Source organism: Periplaneta americana, chromosome 3, assembly GCF_040183065.1.
Source record: "Periplaneta americana isolate PAMFEO1 chromosome 3, P.americana_PAMFEO1_priV1, whole genome shotgun sequence".
Classification (NCBI taxonomy): domain Eukaryota; kingdom Metazoa; phylum Arthropoda; class Insecta; order Blattodea; family Blattidae; genus Periplaneta; species Periplaneta americana.
Genome location: NC_091119.1, coordinates 110,023,280 through 110,049,016, shown reverse-complemented (window position 1 = coordinate 110,049,016; position 25,737 = coordinate 110,023,280). Strand labels below are relative to the sequence as shown.

At 38.0% G+C, this 25,737-nt stretch overlaps 1 protein-coding gene across 3 annotated transcripts in view; it reads left to right on the top strand.

Moving 5' to 3' along the window:
- Nucleotides 1-25,737, top strand: part of LOC138696378 (GRAM domain-containing protein 2B-like) — a 787,676-nt gene that overhangs the window by 708,081 nt on the left and 53,858 nt on the right. For all 3 annotated transcript variants that reach the window (XM_069821266.1, XM_069821264.1, XM_069821265.1), the window contains exon 5: nucleotides 20,918-21,105. In XM_069821266.1, the coding sequence (XP_069677367.1) occupies nucleotides 20,918-21,105 (188 nt within the window). The remainder of the gene's footprint in view (nucleotides 1-20,917; nucleotides 21,106-25,737) is intronic.

Sequence of the window (25,737 nt, the reverse complement as noted above, 5' to 3'; positions counted from 1 at the left end):
TTGGAGCCAATAAGTGGGTCACGCGGGATATTTCTGTAGTTTCTGGAGAATGTGCCCTGAATCGCTCACAGAGGCGTCTGAACTTCTATTGTTATGCATTTTCGAGTTTCTGTGGTGGACAGGCCACGTTTCTTAAGGAAATTGAGTCAAGGGACTGAGAAGAGCATGTATCGGCATCTTCGTCTTTGTCTTCTTCTCGTGTCACCATCTACTTTCCTTTACCTCTTCATTCATATGTCCCCTCATTACTTTACTTGCTCGTCCCTTTCATTTCTCGCAGGACTGTGCTGGGTTAGTATTCACAACTCGATTCCCGAGGCCAGCTGCAGGCACTCAGGCACTATGTAGTTTTAAATGTCTGTCGAGGATACTGCCAGTCGGACAAACAGTGATTTTCAAGTTTTATATAGCCTAAATTAAATGTATGTAAGTCAAACATTATTTATATATTATCAAGCTTGTTACACGCATTTAAAAAGCATTGCGTTGGCTGCAGTTGCGTTCTTTTAATGGGTTTTTAACAACTTCATATCAATTGCGCGATCGTTCAACATCGTTCAAATTAGAGATGAACAAAACTAAGTGCCGCTCTTACTCGCTATGTTCGTTGCATTTGTCTTTCGAGTCTCGCTCGTCATTCTCGAAATATCATTTTAGTCGGCGTGGAAAGATTTCGTAACTTTGAATGAGATACACCATTGAAATAAATAACAAATGTTTAAATGAGACAAAAAGACAAAACAGAACAGTATCTTAGTTATCAAAATGTTCTGGTTCTATTATATGATATTACCTATAGTGATATAAATAGAAAAAAACAATTCTCAAATAAATTTGCATTTCTAAGAAACATAAAACATGACATTAATATCTTTTTACTTGAGATTGCACACTTGATCTTAAACATATGAAAAGAAAATCCCTAGCCTTTTAATAAGGGCCTAGTAATTAAGATTGGGGAACGGATTGTTATACACTGAAAGGTAGAGATGATGTTTCAAATAGGTTACTTGATTGTTTATACATATATAACAGTTGCCAAAGTAGACAAAAGTTCAGTCAGGTATAAACAACTGTGGCGATTTAAGACTGCTTGACTTCGGGACTTTGGGGGTCATCGATATAGAGTCTCGGAACACTCACAACCAGTCTTTACGTCAAGGACGCGACGTAATACATTGTCGTGCGGGTTTTCGGCTTTGCGGGTGCTGTTAGTCTCGTTTTTCTCGATCGTCGTTCATCTCTAGTTCAAACTAATGCTAGCGACGTAGTATCTTGACAATAAGAATTGAAGGCTTCGCCATGGGATTACCTGACATTCGCTTTAGTTGTAAAAACAATCGGGAAAGACTCAAGCAGGTAATGAACCCAAGGGAGATATGAACTCACGCAAGTGAAATATTATTTAAGCTACAGTAAGTGCAACTATATTTGAAAATACTGAATCGAGATCGTGATCCAGAGGGAAAATTCTTCTTTCCCACGGGCTTTCAGGTACATCACACTATTTCACTTTCATTTTAAACTCAATGTCTCATTTAAAAAAAAAAAATATAAATTTAAAGGATAACCAATAGTATATCCACCACAAGACTTCCAAAGGAACTATTTGACTGGAGTCCTCATAAAAGTAAAACACGCGGAAGATCAAGAAGAACGTGGCAGAAGAGTCTGTAAGTGAAGAAATGGTGACGAGGGATATAGGCCTATCCTGTAGTTTATGGAAGGATCGAGATGCCTGGTGATTGGGAATTTGGAAAACGTAATCACACGTCAATGAACCGATGACATATAATAATAATAATAATAATAATAATAATAATAATAATAATAATAATAATAATAACCAACTTACTGACTTTTCAGGAACCCGGAGGTTCATTGCCGCCCTCACATAAGCCCGCCATTGGTCCCTATCCTGTGCAAGATTAATCCAGTCTCTATCATCATATCCCACCTCCCTCAAATCCATTTCAATATTATCTTCCCATCTACTCTCGGCCTCCCTAAAGGTCTTTTTCCCTCCGGCCTCCCAACTAACACACTGTATGCATTTCTGGATTCGCCCATACGTGCTACATGCCCTGCCCATCTCAAACGTCTGGATTTAATGTTCCTAATTATGTCAGGTGAAGAATACAATGCGTGCAGGTCTGTGTTGTGTAACTTTCTCCATTCTCCTGTAACTTCATCCCTCTTAGCCCCAAACATTTTTAAGCACCTTATTCTCAAACACCTTTAACTTATGTTCTTCCAAAGTGAGAGTCCAAGTTTCACAACCATAAAGAACAGCCGGTAATATAACTGTTTTATAAATTCTAACTTTCAGATTTTTTGACAGCAGACTGCATGATAAAAGCTTCTCAACCGAATAATAACAGGCATTTCCCATATTTATTCTGTGTTTAATTTCCTCCCGAGTATCATTTATATTTGTTACTGTTGCTTCAAGATATTTGAACTTCTCCACCGCTTCAAAAAATAAATTTCCAATTTTTATATTTCCATTTCGTACAATATTCTCGTCACGAGACATAATCAAATACTTTGTCTTTTCGGGATTTACAGTGAAAGGTTGTCTTATTTAATACTTAAGGATATATGGTGCGATATCGTAGTTCTAAATGCTCATGCCCCTACAGAAGAGGATGACGACCATATAAAGGATAGCTTCTATGAGGAATAATAATAATAATAAAATGGAATTGCAGATCATTACTATCGGCACTAAAAAAATAAAATGATACGTGGCTTATTAAATCCATAAAGTTCTCCACTCCGTTTAATTCCCCTTGCCTGGAAAATAGTAGTCGTCGTCATTGTTTTTCTCTCCGCTTTTCTCTCCTCTCTCTTTCTCTCCTCCTCCACCGACAAGGCACACATCTCGCGGCACGCTCCTGTATCACATTTAGCCACGCGGAGCATTGGCCTCCCCCCCCATCCACCCACGTGACCGCCCCCCCCCTCTCGTACTACGCTCCATTCACATAGTAACATTCTTCACACATGCGCGTGGGAGCAAAGCCTTGCCAAGGTGGATACGAACCAGGACCCCGTGAATACGTGTCCGCTATCGCACCGATCTAGACAAGAAAGTGTCGTAGTAAATCATGTTACTGAATAGGACAAGGCCCACTACTAATACTCAGTGGTATACCTGTACGAGTAAGCGAATCACGTGTCTTATGTCAGTTCCAGCAAATGCGACGTAAGAAAATAGACTCTTGGGTTTGATTAATTTGAATCTGTCACCGAATAGGGCACAGCTCACTTATAATAAATTCTCGGCATTATCCTAGCAACGACTGAACACTTTAATAAGAAAATATGTTAAAGGAACGAAAAAACTCTGTTTTGATACCATTTAACATTGTTGACAATAATTAAGTCTGCGCCGCAACTTCGTGATTTAAGGCGTCACGCCTGGACTAGCGTTATGAAACGAGCGCTGGTTCGAGTCCTCATTGGGAAATAAATTTTCTCATAAAATTTCGACCAGTGTATGGGACCGGTGGAAATCCAACATCGTGATGAATCTTGGGAACTACAAACAGGTAGCAAATTCTGTTCGCGAGCCAGTTATAAGCACACGTTACCACCCCTCACACTGGATATAATACAGCATGTTCACTTCTGCTGAGACGCGTGGAACGTGAAGCCAGCAATCGGCCGAGAACTTTGCACTTCTGGACTGCCGCGCACAGGATTATTAAATTATTATTATTATTATTATTATTATTATTATTATTATTATTATTATTATTATTATTATTATTATTATATGTCCGTATAGGCCGGGTTCTATCTGATGCTTTTCCAATTCACTGCAAGCTAAAAGCAAGGAGATGCACTATCACCTTTACTTTTTAACTTCACTCTAGAATATGCCATTAGGAAAGTACAGGATAACACAGAGGGTTTGGAATTGAACGGGTTACATCAGCTTCTTGTCTATGCGGATGATGTGAATATATTAGGAGAAAATCTACAAACGATTACGGAAAACACGGAAATTTTACTTGAAGCAAGTAGAGAGATAGGTTTGCAAGTAAATCCCGAAGGGCAAAGTATATGATTATGTCTCGTGACCAGAATATTGTACGAAATGGAAATATAAAAATTGGAAATTTATCCTTCGAAGATGTGGAAAAATTCAAATATCTTGGAGCAACAGTAAGAAATATAAATGACATTCGGGAGGAAATTAAATGCAGGATAAATATGGGAAATGCCTGTTATTATTCAGTTGAGACGCTTTTGTCATCTAGTCTTCTGTTAAAAAATCTGAAAGTTAGAATTTATAAAATAGTTTTATTACCGATTGTTCTGTATGGTTATGAAACTTGGACTCTCACTTTGAGAGAGGAACAGAGATTAAGGATGTTTGAGAATGAAGTTCTTAGGAAGATATTTGGGGCTAACAGGGATGAAATTACAGGAGAATGGAGAAAGTTACACAACACAGAACTGCACGCATTGTATTCATCTGACATAATTAGGAATAGTAAATCCAGACGTTTGGGATAGGCAGGGCATGTAGCACGTGTGGGCGAATCCAGAAATGCATATAGAGTGTTAGTTGGGAGACCGGAGGGAAAAAGATCTTTGGGGAGGCTGAGACTTAGATGGGAGGATAATATTAAAATGGATTTGAGGGAGGTGGGATATGATGATAGAGATTGGATTAATCTTGCTCAGGATAGGGACCGATGGCGGGCTTATAGTTATTAGGATCTATTAGACGATTAATATATCATTATTGCCAGTAATTAAAGTAAAGAATAGTGCTAATTATTTCTGTAATCTAAATTAATTTCAGTCACTTTAATATTATTCATTTCATTTTATTTATTTATTTATTTTTTTGATCTTGTTGTCTTATCTTTCTCGTTTCGCTCTTAGTTTTCAATGTTTGTCTTTTCATGCCATCCTTGCATTTATTTTTTGTTATTTTTATGTTTATTTCCTTATTCTTATCGCCAGATATTTGCAGCTGATGAAGTGTCACTAAATCCCTCCAACCCCGTTTGCTAGTATAATTTCGTGTTAGAAACAAAGAAGCTTCGAGGAGCGCTAATTTCCGTGTGGCGATGTTATCGGTGAGCGTGTGTGTGGAGGTTTGCCGCGATACGAGGGTCGTAGCGTGCGAGGCTCGGTAAATCGATACCTGCCGCTCGAGTAAACTTGAACGTTGTACCGTGTCAGTGACTCTGTAACACTTTCCTACAGACCTAATACACCATCCGAGCTTTATGCAAAATTATATACAAGACATTGTTTAGCTGAAGAGAAACTTCGTATCCTGGCATAGGCCATGACCGAAATGTTCGGCAAAAGACCGCCTTTTACCTCCGGTAAAGACTCTATACTCAAATTGACAGGAGACTGAGTTCTACAAGTTTTGGCAACGAGAAAAATTCCGTAACCATGCGCTATTAAGCCCGGGAACTTCCATCCACAGCCAGTTGATATACAAAGTAAGCTAGACCTACCCGGCTGCTAATTTTGACATTTAATGTAATAAAATAATAATATAAATTATTCCACAAAGGACCCCGATTTTCGATGATTTAATTTCTGATTTGGAGCTGACCGGTCACTTGTCGGTAAACGATTCTTGTCCGATCATGCAATTTTCAGTGGAACAACTCTTCTACTATCCATGTGTTTCTAAAAATGTCATTACTTTAGCCAAACTTTTTTAAGAAGTTTTATCGTAGGCCTGTGAATTTGCCGTCTGTTAACATTCCAACTTTCTGCAGCTCCAGTTTCCATGACGATACAATAATAAATGAACTCGTTTTAACTGAATTATGAATTGGGATAGCTAGGTTTTCGTTTTGTTTCCTTTGTAGTAGTTTTGGAACTAATTGGTCAATTTTCTCTCAGTCCACGTTAATTCGGCGTTTCATTGTTCTCTAATTTCAAATGGTTGAACTTGGTAATCATGCAAACTTCTACGGAAATCTTAATAGGCTACGTAACTCACAACAGCAAAACTCTTATTACATTCTTTTAAGTATGAACCATTTTTGTAAAAATATACAGGAAACAATTGAGTCGAAAATAAATTCTCTGCGCGTAAGTATTAATTCATAAGCGAAGAAAAGTAACCATACGAAATAATTTTGAAAACAAACCAGTTACTTCATTTAAAACAGAATTATTATTTCGGTTCTGCGTGAATTCACATAATATTCCTTACATCGCAAATGTTAGTCATTATGTCCGTCGTTCGTGGGCTCAAGCGACTGAAGACGATAAAAAATTCTAGCATTTCTTCCTCCGGGACGGAAATAAAGCTGTGATTCTCGTATCGTAGATGTATGGCACTTAAAAGAAGCGTGTTCCTAATACAAGTAGAGGGATCCAGGCAAATTTTTGTCGTACTTTTCTCGCCCACATTGAATTTCGACGTTGAATAACTTCTGAAGTTAGAAACATATTTTATAATAGGTACCACCATCACCACCATCACAGCCGCCGCTACTGCTATGACCACGACCATCATGACCACCATCACGTTACAATGAAAAATCTGTGGACCATAATCATGGATGAATTCCAAAGCAAAATAACTACTGCTAGTCTGAAATATGTATAAAAAAACTAATTCAGATTTCATATTAGTGGCCATATTAAAAGGATGTGAAATGAGGGAACACCGAATTTCGCTATGAAATAGGTTTCACAAGAAAGAAAGAAAGAAAGAAAGAAAGAAAAGAAAGAAAGAAAAGAAAGAAAGTCTTCCAAACAAGACTTCGATAGAAGTAGAAGTAGCTATGACAGCACGAAAATTGGAGCCAAATCAACGGATAGGGACACCGGATATAACTATATCTACATTATCATTATATATAATTTGATAATTATTCCAAACCATCGTTAGTACCCGAGTGGTTTTCATTACATCAGAAATTGACGGGTTCATCTGCTCGCAGGATGTGCGTTTTGTAACGTTTTCTCTTCTGTCTAAGAATACCAAAGTTAATTAGAACTCTTCTCGTCGTTTAGGAGACCGGGAGAACAAGTGACAGTTCGAATATTCCCGGAGCACAGACGTGTTCTTAAAATACGCAACTTGGGGCAATATTCAACTATATTCCCGTCCATTAACAACAGCATTTTGTTCAGTTGGGAAGTGAAATGAACAAACATTTATAAACTGAAATAGCCATTTTCGGAGTACTGAATCAACTGTCTGACATACACATAATCAATCCAATTACATTAATCATTCAACTTTCATTACAATCAATCCTACGAGATGTGAAAACAATAGATAATCTCTTACTTACATTTATGAAATAATATAACTTATCCTAAATTCATACAAAGATAATTTATTAAAACTCACTATTCTTAAATTTAATGACATGTCTGATTCTGTTTGTGGAGATTGTGCAGAGCTGTAGGCCTGTGTTTAAGTAAAACATGTTACAACAATTTTATACTCTATTTACTGTTCGTTCACTGATACAGTATTTTAGTTAGATCCAGACCTTTGGAGTAACGGTTAGCGCGTCTAGCCGCTAAACCGGGTGGTCCGGGTTCGATTCCCGGTCGGGGCAAGTTACCTGGTTGAGGTTTTTTTTCGGGGTTTTCCCCTCAACCCAATATGAGCAAATGCTGGGTAACTTTCGGTGTTGGATCCCGGACTCATTTCACAGTCATTATCACCTTCATCTCATTCAGACGCTAAATAACCTAAGCTGTTGATAAAGCGTCGTAAAATAACCTCCTACTATTTTAGTTAGTGGAAAGGGGTAGTATCTGTACAGGTGGAGCCAGTGAAGCGTATCGACACACGACACTTACAAGAAACCAAGCACTGTTCCAACACGTTATTTGAAGAACAGGCTGCTAGTTAGAATTCTATATATGGGTACTGTAAATATAGAGCTAAATATATACCTTGTCTTGTATAATACCTCAGTGAAAAATATGGCTTTTCGCTTTGCAACTGGGATGTTACAGACTTACTATTTGGAGCGAGGAGCTGTTCACCAAAATTTACATGTAATATCCTTAAATCCTATAAAATTCCCTTTTATGAGGTTCAGAAGATTGTGATGGAAATTCTGAATGCCTCTCTTCACATTCTACACTATTATTTATATGTTTACACATACATTTTTGTTTTACTGTACAAATCGAATAACTATTTTACTCGTTTCATTTCCCTTTATCTTTTTACATTTGTTAATTCCGGATACCAGTGGTGAACCTCACTTGAGGACGGATGATTTTAAATAAATCTATATATATTACAAGTTAAAATTAAGTTTCGTGTAGGAATTAAAGTGGAAACCAATTCTTATCATATGACGTCCTTGGAAGTCTGTCTTGAAATACTGATAGTGATGATGAAAATAAACGTTGTTTGTCACCAATTGGACAACGTAAACTCATACATACACAGTAAGCTAAAATCATTCATGATGTATATACATATTTTGAAGAGGGAGGAGGACAATACTATGATTCATAGCTGCGAGAGGGTCAATGTGGTTCAGTGGTTCTGTAGTATGGGCACACGTACAATATTGAATACTTATTGCTTTGCACCGAAGAGCGCTAAAAATTCTGTCTACAGTCGGGAAGGTTTGGTTTGTGTACAATTCATACATTTTCCTTCGAATTATGTCACGACTAAATTAACCGATTCTACGTAGATCTGTTCTTTTATTCTTCGCACACTTTTTTTGGCGTAGAATATTTTGTTACATATACCGCAACTATTTTCTTTAACGTGAGCGCAATACTTCTGCCGCAGCTATGGTATTTGCAAGTGAGACATGGTATTATGCTCCTCTCCTCCCTTCTTAAAATATTTACACAGATTTTGAATGATTTTAGCCGACTGTATGTATGGCTTTACCGCGTCCATTCGGTTACACATAACGTTAATTTTCATTGTCACTATTATTATTTCGAGAGACAGACTTCCAACGACGTCACATGATAAATGGTTTACACTTCAACTAATCACAGCACAAAACTTAGTTTCAACTGATATGTGAAGAATAGATTATTGACTAGCCTCTTCTTCAAATAAAGTGTTGCAACATCGCTTGGTTTCTTGTAAGTGTCGTGTGCCGATACGCTTCACTGGTTCCAACCTGTACAGATACTACATCTTCTCAATGGCTAAAACATTAATGCACGAGCAATAAAGGAGTATTGCATTACTTACTCTTGAATTCTCAAAAGAGATGTATATCATATAAACAACTTCTACTGAAATTATTTTTTCGAAGATATAATGGTGAAAAAAATAATAATTTTCCTTAATATTACTTGAGACTCAAGTGGAGTTCAGTAAGCTAACAGTTGAGCCGCCGCGCCGTTCGTAGATCATTTGGCAGATCGCTGGCTCCTGACGATCGCGGGATCAGAAATCAAATCCGGACGATGACGATGTTGTATTTCTAATGTAAAAACCTGAGGTTTTGAGAGCTTCGGTGTTCTCATGTGTTCTTCTCTTTATTTCACCAGCATACTCTATAAGTCTACAGTCTCCCTTTCATTATAATCTCCGTTTTGAAAAGCAGATCATTCGTCTGCCGTGGTGGATGTTGCTCGCGGTTTGTCCAAGATTGGTAGATTCTATGTAGACCACTCATACATGTGCAGAGAAGACCTTAGGATCTCACACCTAACGGAAAGGCGACGACTTACAAGCAAACATTCTGATGGGGGCAGATAAAGTTAATTTTTTTCCTTCCACCATGTTGATAATGTCAAAACATATGCTTATACAAATTTTGGCCACTCGACCGCAATAACGAGACCGTCAAGAAAGTGATTTTCCCTTGGGTCGTTTACAGAAAAAAGCACAATTTCATGGAAAGGTTTATTGGAACAGATACAGTAATTGTTGCGCTATTTTTCAACATATTCCCCACCAGAAATGAGACATTTGTCATACCGCAAATCAAGTTTTCAGGCATAATTCCCTAGGGAAAAATTGTTCCGGGGCCAGGTATCGAACCCGGGACCTTTAAAGTACCAACGCTCTACCAACTGAGCTACCCGGGAACTCTATCAGACACCGATCCAATTTTTCCCTCTATATCCACAGACCTCAAAGTGGGCTGACAGCTGTCAAGCAACCAAAGTTGAGTGCACACTAACTCTGTGTGACTGTGTCCCGGGTTCGATACCTGGCCCCGGAACAATTGTTCCCTAGAAATTATTCAAATCAACCTTACAGGGAGTTATATCTGAAAGCTTGATTTGCATAATACACGTCACTGTTCGTTAACAGAAAGCCACAATTTAAGTCACACAGAGTTAGTGTGCACTCAACGTTGGTTTGCTTGACAGCTGTCAGCCCACTTTGAGGTCTGTGGATATAGAGGGAAAAATTGGATCGGTGTCTGGTAGAGTTCCCGGATAGCTTGGTACGTTAAACCAAAGGTCCCGGGTTCGATACCTGGCCCAGGAACAATTTTTCCCTAGAAATTATTTGTCATACCTGTTCGGATCCCAGGCGACAGACTTTTATGATACAAAGATGCAAAAATTGGTCCCACGGCATGGTAAATGTCTCAATTCCAGTGGGGAACATGTTGAAATATAGCGCAACAATTACTGTATCTGTTTCAATAAATCTTTCCATGAAATTACGTTTTTTTTTTCTGTAAACGACCCAAGAGAAAATAACTTTCTGGACGACCTCTTAATTGCGGTAGAGTGGCCAAAATTTGTATAAGCACCAGTTTTGACATTATTAACATGGTTGGAAGAAAAAATTTAACTTTTTTATCTGCCCCCATCAGAATGTTTGCTGTTAGATGTTTCTTTGGGGTACTATGGAGCACCGCCAAATGTATGGTATCGACTTGTCCAGAGAGTAATGATGCGTGTTGTGGCGGATAGTGACATGGTTGCACAAAAACCTATTTGAACTGAAGTGCTTAGGGATGTTCATTGTCCCCCTGTTAAAGAAAACCTAACAGCATCTCACTAAAGGGGACAGAAGTTCGAACCTGTAAAAGATCTGTGATATTTGTTATAAAAAACTTGAGCCAGGCAGGCTGTCATCAAGAATTTCGATATCCCATGTTATACACATTAGATAATTCCTCCATTTTCGTCATCATCATTATCATCATCTGATAGTCTGAATATTCCCTGTAGTTTAAAAGGGATAGAAAATAATTGTAATGATAATCAACATTATACATATAATTGATCAAAAATTAAACAAATATCTTACAGTCTGCAGAGAACTTGAGTAATGTTTTGAAAAAGAGGAGTTGGTCGTATGTATTTTTCTACTCAGATTTACGTACATGTACATAAATATCGTTTGGAATAAATTACTGCAACATTGCAACATGTTTGGATAACATCAGAAACAACTGCGTTCCATCAGCACTACGTAAACCGTTAATTAAAGACCAGTCACTATCTTTTGTTATTACGTGACAACACAGTGTGAAGCTCTTAGGACATAACAGATGCAAGATCTGAGAGTTGAATGATATAGGTTAAAGCGTTTTCATGGAGATACTTTATCAGAATAATAATTAGTTTGAGAGGTCGAGATGTCTCTTGAAAAACGTCACACAGAAACTCATCAATGGAGAACACGTCTTGGCAAAGAGTATAGGCTCCAGGGGGGCTTGGCCCCATCACATTGGCAGCTCCTCGTAAACAGTTCTTTTGCTTCCTTTTTTCTGCGAGCCATTCTTTCCGGGTATGCTTTTCTTAGTTACTAGATTTTGGCAAGACTTTCCCACTGAAAAGTTTGGCAACTATTCAATTTCTATGGCGATGATGATGATGATGATGATGATGATGATGATAATCATTATGATGATGTAATACGAAGAAAGGTCTATAAAATTCTGTACCTTTCCTTTTTTACTCTCTACAAGTTCTGGGGGACTCGGTCACCTCGAACTTAACTGTCAACTTTTCACAAGTAAAGTTCTCGGGAGATACGAGATTTGTGGTGAATGTTTCCTTCGAGTAATATGGCCACATCGCGGCTGTTTAAGAAGGATTTATTGAACAACTACAAGAATCATAGGTACCGGTGCATCTGTCAATGCCCAAGTCAGTGATTTGCAAATAGCCATTTACGATATCGGAGCACGTTTACGCTCTCACAGAAATGGCACAGAGCATTGGCCACGGTGCTGGGTGGACACCGGTCGCATACATTGACCGAAATTTCTTCTCCCATGAAGACTCGAACTCAACGTTCATTCCATAACGGCGTCTTAGACTACGCAGCTACGGCGCGGGACTCGCATTCTTATCATCAGTGCTAAAGGGAACGGAAAACTAGTGTACGAGTATTCTGCAATTTTTCCATTGCAATTCGTGCGGCGGATGTCCCATTGAGCAAGCCTGGAACCTCTAGAGTTGACGTCGACACCAGAGTCTTTAGCTGTGGCAGAAGCAGAGGAAAGTGTACCCAGAGTATGGGTTCACGTTTTTACAAGTACATTTTTGTGACCAATACAAATCAGGAAATGTATATTAGACAGAGCTCCTGGTACGCTTATATTATTCCGTAGGCTTACTTATTAACTGTAAGGAAAAAATGTAGTTCTCTTCCACATCATCATCATCATCATCATCATCATCATCATCATCATCATCATCACCACCCCTTTTAAGTAGTACGCCTAGTGCCCTTTACCGTCTACAACCATCTCTTGTGAGATCTTCCAATAAGTCTTTTCCCTCGTGGTGTGCATTGATTATTATTCATTCTTTTTTTTCCATTTAGTGTTCTGCCCGAGGGCAGGTCTTTCACTGCAAAGGCAAAATCAACTTTCTCCAATCTTTCCTACCATCTGCCTTCCTCTTTGTCTCCGCATATGATCCATATATCTTAATGTCGTCTATCATCTGATATCTTCTTCTGCCCCGAACTCTTCTTCCGTTCACCATTTCTTCCATTGCATCCTTCAGTAGGCAGTTTCTTCTCAGCCAGTGACCCACCAATTCCTTTTCCAATTTCTGATCAGTTTCAGCATCATTCTTTCTTCACCCACTCTTTCCAACATAGCTTCATTTCTTATACTGTCTGTCCATTTCACACTTCCATTCTTTTATATCCTCATTTCAAATGCTTCTATTCGCTTCTCTTCACTTCGTCGTAATGTCCATGTTTCTACCTCATAGAATGCAACATTCCATACAAAGCTATTATTATTATTATTATTATTAGGCCTATTACTGAATATTATTAAATCTCGAAATTACTGTAACCTTATTTGCTAAGCATATTCTAGAACCGTAATTATAACAAAGAAAAGCAAAAGCTAAAATCAGTCTAAAACAATAAAATCTGTATATCGATGGCTGAGATGTGATATCTCGTATCTGTAAATTTGCAGGTCAATCAAACAACTGTTTCAAAAATTTATTTTTCTCAAAATACACAAAATTTTGCATAGCCTATGTTTCTATTTTGCAAGGTCTTCTACCCGAGGACAAAATATTAGTTAACTGTACAATTTTGTAAACACAATAATAATGTAGACCACCTCTGTGGTGTAGGGGTCAGCATGCTGGTCTCTTACACAGAGGGCCCGGGTTCGATTCCAGGTCGGGTTAAATTTTCTTGGTTGAGGTTTTTCAGGGTTTTTTCCTCAAGCGTAAGGCAAAGGCCAGGAAATTCGGGCCACAACATCCCTGAATATCACCGGCCTCATTCATCACCGAAATCATATTCATAACAAATCAGTAATACATATACAGTCGCCATCCAGTTCACAACAATAGAACCAGTCTCAACAATAGTACACAGGCCTTCGGATTTGACCCAAAAGATTAACTCGCGATATGACCAGAGATGTTAAAGCGAGTATAAATAACAGCGAGAAAAAAAGTACTTAACCTAAATACAGTGTAGTTAAACTAAATGACTATTTTTGTAGATACGAGATTTTTTTTTTGCCATGGATATATTCTAAAATGTAATTAATGTCTTGTAAATGTTATAAACTCGTTTAAACAACACTGTCATCGTAATATTTCTGTCATGTAGGTGTCAGAATTGTATTACAACAATTTATGGGCTTACGTTTTGCATTGAACATTCAGCTAGTAGGTCACCAATGATATTGGCTGTGTGGGATGTATTAGCAACTTCATTCTTCTGAATGTGGGGGTGAATCTGCTGATTCTCGTGGATGCTGCCTACGCTGACATGTTAATACTTCAATCCCCCAGCTAGGCGCATTCTCACTCACGGTGTGTCACGCCTATCAACAGCGCTAAAGCCCAGTCAACTCCTACATACAAATGCCAACAAACACATATACAAATATATTAAAACTATTTAAAAGCTGTCTGCAAACATCTACCCGCGTTTTTCTGTATTCCAACTCGATGGAAAACATGTACAATTGCACTCAACGAACGTGTTTGCGGACAGATGTTTGTTGCTGTTCTTGTCTGGGAGTAGCTTACAGCTTGTAGTAGTCTATTTTTTTTTTCTTTTTCATTAATGAAACTTTTAAAAAATTTGGCGTGTACCAACAACACTTTCATTGATTGAGGACTTACATTCCATTCCATTCCATTCCATTCTTGTAGAATGTGGGACGTGCAGAATGATTGTAAGAGTCGGACAAAAAAAAAATATTAATTTGAAAATCTATCGAGAAAGACATGGAGAAGAAAATTAAGGATTTAAAAAAATCAATTTCACCGGGAACATAAAAAACTAACGCATTTTTAACGCAGTCGATCATTTCCAAAAAGGGCTCACTGGTTTGTCCACAAAAAATTATTGTTTTCATTCCAAAGCTATGAGTCTATAGAAAGCCCCCAAGACTCCTAGTCCAGAGGTATAGAACGACTGATGAAGGTATTCAAGAAAACGCTTCTATGATAGCTTCACAAACTGTTGGCCTTACTACTGAAATAGACTGTTTTAAAATTATAAATGTGTACATAAGACCGCTAGCAATATTCTGAGCCCTCGCCTTCTATCGGCAGAGTTGATGATCACTGGTCTAGAACTCTGGACCACGCAGCCCCTCGCACCAGTGAAAGGGAGGTGATATTTTTAATTTTATTATTACTATTTGAAGAGTCCACTGCAAGAATGATGGATGTCATTTGGAATACATTTTGCTGGAGAAGCGATTGAAAGTTTGAAATGCTTAGCGCTCAAAGCTTAACTGTGATTTTCCGATCATTACTGGACAATGACTATCAGTGTTAATGCCATGTAACTCTCTATGTACATTCTATATGTCTTAAACTATGCATTGACAGTCTTGGTTCATTTTCGACAAAAAAGTGACATCCATCATTCTTGCAGTGGACTCTTCATTTAAGAATATATTCACATGAACTGACGAGTAGCAGTAAAGCAAGTTTTGATGAGCTTAACAATTAGCTACTTAGTGAAAGAATAACCTTTCGTACAGCAAGCGTCTCAGAAGTTCAAGAGAGGTGGAATAACCATTACATCACATGCAATAGAGTACAGGTGCCACGAATAGAAGCAAAGCACTTTTAGCTAGACAACAGTAAAGTGAACTATGCCAATGACACTTATTTATTCATCACACCACTATAATCCACAAAAGCTTTTCATATCCAAGTGTTCGGAACATACATTATTACGTCACTTGCAATGTAAATTAATAATAAGTATCGTACTCTATTAATACACAAGGCTTGTGCATTATTTTGTGAAGAAGATACCATTCCATATTTTGCAAGAACTTTTATGTGCGACTTGCAAGTTATTTCACTTTGCTTTGCCCGAACTTCTACGTGTGACTAACCAACCATCTCTCCATACTTTTCAAGTGTTTTTATATGCGACTTACAAATAATTTCTCCATAGTCCTTATCAGATACCTGGTGTTCGTTTTGTCATAGTCGTAAATTGTCTCTGCAGGAACTGAGCTTCTACCCATGAATGACGTGTCTGCGTCCTTGAGATTTCCATTGACGTAAGGCTCCTGGAAGTGAAACTCCAGCTCTGGAGAAGCCTCTTTACCTTGTTCCTCGTTACGCAATAGATTACACGGGAGGCAGTGTTTCAAAACTCGAAGTGAGCATATACAGGGTGATTCACGAGAATTTACAGTCACTTACTGAGCTTATTTTCGAAGAAATTCCGAGCAAAAAAGTCATAAATATGTGTCCTAATCTCAATATTTTCAGAGTTACATTGATTTGAAATTGTTTGTAAAATACCATTATTATTTAGTTTTAAGGGTAAAAAAATATTACAGATAAAGAATGAACTATTCATTTCTTTAATTGGCTAGTATTCTGAAGCTAAAAATGTGCTGTGAATTCAATAGTTGCTTCGTACGGGATTCTTTTTCGATTTTTAACTACAAAATTACATTTTTCTTATGCATTTATCACAACAATTGTTACAAATCACGCCATTCTTGTAAATTCTTCAAGACTGTATATTAGGATACATAATTAAACTGTAAAGAATCAAGTTCCTAAAGTCGTATAATTTGTAACAATTTTTGTGATAAGTGCGTAATTTTTAGTTAAAAATTGAAAAACAAAATCTGTAAAAAGCAATTAACAACACATTTTTAGTTTCAGAATACTAGCCAATTAAAGAAATGATACTTCTGAATAGTTCATTCTCTATCTGTAATATTCTTTTACCCTTTAAACTAAAGAAGAAAGGCATTTTACTAACAACTCGAATTAGTGTAACTCTAAAAATATTGAGATAAGGACAAATGTTTATGTCATATTTTTTGCTCAGAATGTCTTCAGAAATAAGCTCCGTAAGTGGAGGTAAATCCTCGTGAATCACCCTGTATGCTCGTAGTATTCACAACATTGTGCCTGGTGGTCTATTTTACATTATATCAAATATTCATCAATAACAAATTCATTATTAACGAACACGTAAGGTAATCATGGTATTCATTACCGCCACCACAATCGCGTGACCACTTTAAGCCTTATCATTACATTCATCTTCAGGATCATTTAAGAACTATAAATAATCTGTTCATAAACTATAGTTGGTTTGTTCTACTGTAAAACTGGGCGTAAATCCGTATACCCCTGTCATCAATATAGATTTAAACTGATTTGTCTCGACTATTATGTACCAAAACATTCGTATGTACTTCTCCACGATCTCTGCATGGACGCCATAGACACATGCGTCTCCCAACTCCGTTTGCTCATTTTCCGTAGCATTTGTGACGTCGTAGTCGTGAAAGCGTTGCGCACAGCATTCTTCATCTCATCGTTTGAAACGTAGCACCTTTCGTGGACATCCTGCTTATGTTTCCCCATAGAAAATTGTCTGGCGTGAAGAGATCCGGGCTTCGTGGTGGCCATGGCAAAAATGAAGGAAAGTTTTCGTATCTCCGACCAATTCACCTGTTTGCGAATTAAGAAGCAATCGCACACTCATGTCGAAATGAGTTAGTGCACAGCTTTATTGAAGCCAAACAGTATCAGATGTCTTTCTCTGGAGTTCAGAAGGTATCGTTAATGATCCGCAGATGAGTCGTGGGATTCACCGCGCCATCGAAAAAATACAGTCCAAGCAGCTGATATTCTGTACCCCCGCCCAGATCATAACATGAGGCGGATTTGATTCGATTTTTTAAAGAAATATGAATAAACGTTCAGATCTTTATAACTTCCATAAATAGCACATTCATTGGTAAAAAGAACTTTCCTTTTACCTTTTCTTGTTGAGATATAGAGAAGAAGCAAATACATAGTTCTTCGCGCCATGTTAAATCCACATCTGATAGCTCATTCACTGGCAAAGGACGATAGGGTTTGACTTTCAAATCTTTTCTCAAGTAGTCTAGACTCTCATGGTTCAGGGGATATATCCAATTCGGCAGAACGTTTACGAATCGATTTAACTGGAAATCGAGTTATTGATTCTTCAACAGCAGCACAAGTTTCCAAACGTGTCGACGATCTCCTCGTCCGAGGTGTAACCACAGTCGAGTATATAGTCAGGAAACTTGAGTTGTTGAGGGTACTAGGAACAATAAACTGTGCCGGTACTATTTCGCATTGTCTGTGATGAGGCGATAGTAGCAATCCTAGTGGTTAGCAACTATCTATGGATGCATATTCCCTACGTATTGAGCTTCGTGACTATATACTAGACAGTGGTGTAACCTTTATGGATTCTGTCATAAAAGTCTTCCGTTCTCAGGCCAATAATGTACTCTTGGATGATGGAGTCTTACGAAAACGTAGTTTAAAGTTGATCATAATTTGTGCAATTTGTTTTCGCAATGTGCCGTCGTTCATGAATCCACACTGCAGTCACTGAACGTTCTTCAATCGAGAAAATGCTTAAATTTACCATATTTTCACTTTCTCTTCATTTGTTTGATAGTTTCCGCCGTTCAATTGTTTGATTGTTTCCACTGTTCAGTTGTTTGATTCGTGTTTCCACTAATCAATTATTTCCTCAGTTGCTGAATGGTTCTGTACGACTATATACATAGAAGACATTCAATTTGTTGTGCGACCGTCACTTAGGTCGCACTGATTGCTAGCCGGATGGCTACTGCGTTCGACTTCTGCTCCTTCTCATCAGGACTTCTGACACCACCATTTTAGTCAACAATGGAAAACTATTTTTCTGGAAGAGCTGGAGCTCTCAGGATACTGTAGGAAAACTACATGATTACTAAACTTAGTCTGAAATGATTGCAATCTTGTAAACTCTACCTGATTTACTATATATTTACAAATGTACAACAAAACTACTTACAAGGTATATCATATTCCTCCGCCGACGCCATCACCGCTACCGTCTCTTCTGTGACCAAAAAAATAGATTCGATGTACGCTCTCCGTCAATCTCCACTAACCGCCGCGTCTCCTCGCCAACACTCTTTATGTTTCGTTATCCGTTTCCCGCCCGGAGTACCGACCAAGCCATCCATCAGGTGAGATGGGCTTAAAAGCACTTTTGATTTCACGTACTTACAAATGTCGTTTTAATCAAACATCTCTTACATTTAATTTGATTCAGTGCATTATAGTGATAAGTCGCTATAATGAGACTACGCGCAAGAAAAGAGTTCGAACAATGCGTGACATAGTTTTAACCAATTAAAATGCATGTTTTGTTCTACTGGACCAATGCGATTAGTCCAGCAATGATCTGAGGCGTAAGAATACTTTCATTGTAGGCAGTGATTTACCACACGCCCGACAAGACTCTATACCGCTGGCTAAGCATCTTAAGACCTTATATTCCGCTGACACTGTTCTCGTTTCAAATTTAATACTTCACAGGAAATCATGCTACAGGGCGTTATTTAGCCCTGGGGCATAACAAATTTATATCCAGCAGTATACGATCTTTTCGTCCTTACAAGTAATGTAATAATAGGTAATTCTATATTAAGACAGTATTGAAGAATCTTTCTAGTAATGCTGATAAGTTAATAAGGAAGAAATAGCGAAATGATGATACACGAACCAGGATACTTAGAAAATATTTGTTCTACAACATCTTTATTCACCAGAAACCTTATGGAATCTGTTAGACATCGATTCCCGATTCTCTTAGCTAGAAATTAACTGAGAATTTAAGTATTGATTCTGTTATAAAATCCCGAAATCCGTCTGATATTTATGCAAAACGTCACCAAGTACTATATGCTAGGACTTCGAAATTGTTCTTTCTATGAACAAAGTATCTATTATTCTGTACCACATGATTGTCTATGATAGGAAAATAAATAGTTATGTATAATTCCTACACATATTCTCATTATCAATATACATATCTGTGCGAAATAAATGTGTATGGAAAGTTGTTTGTGGGAGGGAGACCTGATGAAATATGTACAGTCTGATCCGTTTGGTTATGGATAATAGGCTATTAATTATTATTATAAAGCTATTATGATAGGAGGAAAAATTTCTTTCTGCTTATATTATGATTAAAAGATGGGCGTTTCCACATATGAAAAGCAACAATGCATAATCTGAAAGGACAAATGAAAATCGTAGATGATTAAAATGGCTACTACAAATCAACAGCGGACACAATCAATGTCTTCTTTGGTATGCTAAATTTGAGTGTGTTAAGAGTATGTTGTGCGTAATGTAGGCTACCTAAATACGATTCCATAATGTGGTATCGAACATTGTAGAAACAAATTCTGTGTTTAAAAAAAAAAAACATGCAGGAAGTCGCAGGCGAAACCCAGTACGAGAAGCAGCTAGCTCTTGGCTTGGTCCCCAAACTCCCCAGATCTAACCCCTCCTGACTTCTTCGTGTAGGGTTTTGTTAAAGAAATTGTCTATTCGCAGAAACCCAGGAACATTGATGATCTGAGAGTAAAAATTACTCAAGCTTTTCAACAAATCACTCCTCTTATGTTACGACATGGGCTGAATATCATCACCGTTATGAGTTGTGCAGGGTGCGCAATGGGAGTTATGTTGAGGTCTGAGGAATTTCCCATCTTTCAGTGTTGTACACACAAAGTTTCAACAAATAAAGTTCAGTAGTAACTATTTTACGGGTGTTTTTATTTTATCCTTACCCAAACGGATCACCCTGTAGTTGAGGCTAGAAAATGTCTGAAAATATAACTGAATTTCAGTATCGCAAGGCGAGTTACGCTCCTAAGTTGTATAATCTCGATTAGAAAGAGGCTATTCTCACAGCGTCTCGTAACCTTAACCACTCACCTCTGCATCTAAAAATAAACATATAATTGAAACTTTACTCGAATTGATAGCCGACTCGTTCGCTAACTGTAAGGAACTCAAAGAAAGAAGAGGATAGTGAAAAATCGAGTTATTTTAACCGATAGGAGAACTTCAAATGTGAATGTGGGTGTATGATGCCTGTCACTGGTATTAAGAATGTGTAAGTAATTAAATTTATCCCGGTACATTCCATTACTATAACTATATTGCGCCGCTGTTGCAGGCAAGCGCTGAAACAGCTGAGTGTGAGCGCCCCGGTGATGACACAGGCCCAAGCCGCTGCACGTCCTCAGCCCGCCAGCGACCCCGCGGTGACCCCCGCGGAGCAACATCCCGGCTCCAGCAAGTCCCGCCAGAAGAAGTTCCACCGCCACTTCAAACAGGTGGCGGACGAGGAACGTGTCCTCAACTGTGAGTACCCGTCACTTATGCCACTTTCGCGCTCTCGATCAAGACAATCTGGTTAAGCAAACGTGTCTCGTTATTGGTTACACCACCTCAACCAGTGGTACTTTGCTGTGGATACATTCGCTCAAGCAATAATATCTCGTTACCATACTCACGCCTCACAGTATCATAGTCACTACTCTAAGACTATCTCGTTAATGTTTAAGTTTTCTCAACGGAGATTTCGTTACTATTGTTATTCCCCCTCCACCATAAGCACCTCGTTACTGTAGTTATGTCCTCTCAAGAACGAAGACTACGTTGCTATAACCAAGAGCATCTCGTTACTATGGTTACGTCCTCTCAGGAAAAAGGGCCTTATTACAATGGATACGTTCCCTTAAGCCTCGTTGCTATAGTTACGCCTCCTAACCAAGACTACTCGCTAATGGTTATGTCCCCTCAAAGGAAAGTACCTCGTTTACTGTGGTTAAACTTCTTGAAACAAGAATTACTTACCTCGTTACGTTGGCTAGGACCTCTTAGGCAAGAATAGCTATTCCCTTTTCACTGTAAGAAAAATCCTAATGTAAACACAAGCACGTGGCTGTCATACCCGTGATTGGCTCCCAGTCGAAACACTCACACGACGCAGGAAAATATAGTTCCGTATATTTTGGAAACCATAACTTTGTATTACTTGAAAATAAAAACTTAATTCTGGTTATTAAATACAACGAAATTTTTAACTTTACATGTAAAACACTATGTAAAAGAAAAGTTACTTTTATATTTTATTAGTTAAGTTGTAAGCGGATGAATACTAACAGTAATACCAAGGTAGTCTGTTCTTGTAATACGCTGGCGCCATTTGAGCTTGTTCTCGTAAGCATGTGATAGTACAATCTAGTATATACAGTCACGAAGCTCAATACGTAGTAAATATGCATACATTAGATAGTTGCTCACCACTAGGATCGCTAATATCGCCTCATTACATACAGTGCGAAATAGTACTGGCACAGTCTGTTGTTTCTAGCACCTTCAAAACTCAAGCTTCGTGACTGTATATAGTAGACTGTGGTGATAGTATAGCTTCTGCATACTCGGTGTGTGTGGTTACTAAATATAAGAGCGGAAACTTCTCAAAAGTGGAGAGAAACAAATTTAATAGTGTTGAATGTATGTAGTAAGTTGAGTGAGTTGAATCCAATTAATTAATAATAAAGTAACAGTTTCCTAGTAAACGAATGCATAGTAGTAAGATTAGGCCTACTTTGACGATCAACGGGAAATGTTTAACATAAAACAGAATGTACAACAGTGGGCGGGATCACTTACTGAGAATCGCTGGTGCCAAACAGCGGCCAATGAAGCCTCACTTCAGTCACGTGCCATTGTTTACTGTAGGATTATTCTTACAACGAAAAGATTATACATTGTGTTACTACGGATACGCCCTCTCAAAAAATAGTGCCTCGTTATTATGGTTATACTTTCTCGACCAAGTGCATTTTGTTACTATAGTTACAACCACTCAAGCAAGAATACCTAGTCATGGATACGGCTTTTTAAGCAAGAATATATGGGTACGACCTCATAAGCAAGAATACCTCGTTACTATGGGTAAACCCTCTAAAGAAAGAGTGTCATTTTACTATAGTTGTGCTCTTTCGACCAAGAGTATCTCGTTACTTTACTTTACTTTACTTTACTGGCTTTTAAGGAACCTGGAGGTTCATTGCCGCCCTCACATAAGCCCGCCATTGGTCCCTATCATGTCCCACCTCCCTTAAATCCATTTTAATATTATCTTCCCATCTACGTCTCGGCCTCCCCAAAGGTCTTGTTACAAGTATCTCGTTACTATGGTTACAATCTCGCAAGGAAGAATACCTAGTTACAATGTATACGCTCTCTCAAGAAAAAGTGCCTCGTTATATGATTACGCTCTTTCGACCAAGACTGTCGTTAGGCCTACTAGGGTTACTGTTCTGAAGTGTCGTTCGTCGTTGCTATAATTACACATCCGAACTAATATTAACATCATTACTGTGGTTACACCTCCTCATGCAAGTATCTTTGTTGTGGTTACGAGCTTTCAACCGAGATGATAAACCTCATTCGTTCATTAGCCTTGTTATCCTCAACCTAAAGGACTCGTTCCTAAGTATTAGGAGTTTTCTATCAATTGAACATCGTTGTTTTGCCCGCGCACTTCTCAACTTTCAATACCTAATTTTAGCCAGGGGAGCCGGGTTCAAATCCGCTCTACCCTGAATTCATAACTTGTATTGGGCAAGCCTGTGGTCCAGGTAACATACGGTTTTCTCCGGGCACTCTGATTCTCCTGTGACATCCCAACAAGTGTTCATCATCATCATCATCATCATCATCATCATCATCCTCCTCCTCCTCCTCCTCCATTCATTACGAGTGTAATGTGGACTCACAGTATGTGGTGCCCTGTGAAAAGTCACTGACGAACTTCGTGGTCTACACCCTACTCGTACAATCTCATCGCGGGTAACATCACGAAAGGTTTTCAGTTTGTGAGTAAGTTGAAGAACGCGAAGCGCGAATGAAATAAAATTATCCAAAGAAAATGAAAACCTCGCGTAATATTTAATAAGACTTTTTGGCGAATATAATAATAAATGATTAATAAATAAATATACTATTATTAGATAAATTATCATATCTCTTCGCTGTCTACTACAATTTCCATTGTCTTCTAAATTCACATGTAGCCTACAAATCACGAAACAATTGCGAATCATCAGCGACAATACAAAAGTGAAGTCGACAATAATTGCCGTGATAGATAGCTCCGATTGGTTGAACCCCAATGTATTGTTACGCTCATTTGGTGAATTAGTGCAAGATCGAAATAGTCATAGGTAATACTCATAGAGGAGATTATATTTCCCCTATGGTAATACAGCAAGAGTAAGAGCAAATACTGTGTAACTTTAGGACTCATTTCGCTGGCATTATTACCTTCATCTTACTCAGAAGCTAGATACCCATAACAGTTGATAAAGCGTTGTAAAATAAACCAAATAAAAATACCACAAGAGGTATTCATTTTGTCGGTAAATTCACGAGTGCGAAGCGCGATTGATTTTATTCAAAAGGAAATGAAAATCTCGAGTGAAATTTAATAGGACTATTTCGCGAATATAATAGTAAATAATATACTACTTAAATTAAGATAATTTATGCTATTTATTTACATTTTATCATATTTAATTTGAATTCGCAAAGAAAGAATTAAAATATTTATTTGCAAATATGACTAGAGCCATCGACTTCTCTAGCTACAACGGAATAATGGAAATTTACAGTTGGCTTATTATAAACACAATTAAATTGAAAAGGAGATTGAAATTTAATTAAATATACAATTAATTATGGAATTGACATTCCGTAAAGATAAATATATTGGGTGTATTTGATGCTGAGGAAATTGATGTTGATTATTTCTTAGATATTCCTATTTAGGTTATCGTGTTCCTCATTGATCTGTAGAAACAATATCATCAACAACAACACAGTATATAGCGCATATTGGTTGAAATTCAACGAATTCTACGAGTAGCATTCCATTAGTGAATTTAGTACACGTGCGAAATTGTCAATCTAATATACTCGTACGTACCGTATCTCGTATTTCAATGCTATGGTTAATACTACAGTCTAGTATATACAGTCACGAAGCTCGAGTTGTTGAGGGTACTAGGAACAATAGACTGTGCCGGTACTATTTCGCATTGTCTGTGATGAGGCGATAGTAGCGATCCTAGTGGTTAGTAACTATCTATGGATGCATATTCCCTATGTATTGAGCTTCGTGACTGTATATAGTAGACTGGTTATACAATCTGAGATGCCTCTTGTTGCTATGGTTATATTTTTGCATCTTGACTGGAATTATTATAGTCGCATACCTAATTTGCAAAATAAAACACACAGACAATATTATGTTTAGTTAAGAGGAAATACTGAAATTCCAAGAAGTCTCCAACGCCTGTCATAGACTTTAATCCACTCAGGAGCGTGACTTGCTGTGTTTACTCTTCCAGCTTGGCGTAATCCTTCAATTGTATATGTTTTCATTACAGTTTGTTTATTCGCAGCAGAATTCCAAGGACAGCTGTTTTCCATCGCTCTATGCATTTCCGTTCTTTCTGACAGTGTATCGTACAGTACTTCCTCTTTACGGCCTGCGAGAACATTTTACTTCGCTTGCAGGCCTACGGGTTCGATTTCAGGCGACAACAATGAAGGGATTGCATTCTTTTCTTATGGATCGATTAAGAGTCCCTTATCCTGAGTTTGTGCTCTTCTATTTCTAATTTCGCCATTTCGTAGTGTCTGCTGTCACGTAGGTATAATATCCGGTATTAGTGGAGTCGGGGAGGATCAAAGTACTTCATCCTTCAAGGACACTTACCATATTTTCCAACGAATTGATTGTACAAAAAATATTAATCTTAAGTTTATTTTGTCTGAAATGTATTTCCATCTGCATCGGTCTCCCGTGGACCTTTTCCTATGTGCTTAATTAAATAATGTGTCCAGTGTTTTATTTCATCACTACAAAATGATACCACAGTCTAGTGCAGAGCTGGGCATCGGGAGCGGAACTAGTCT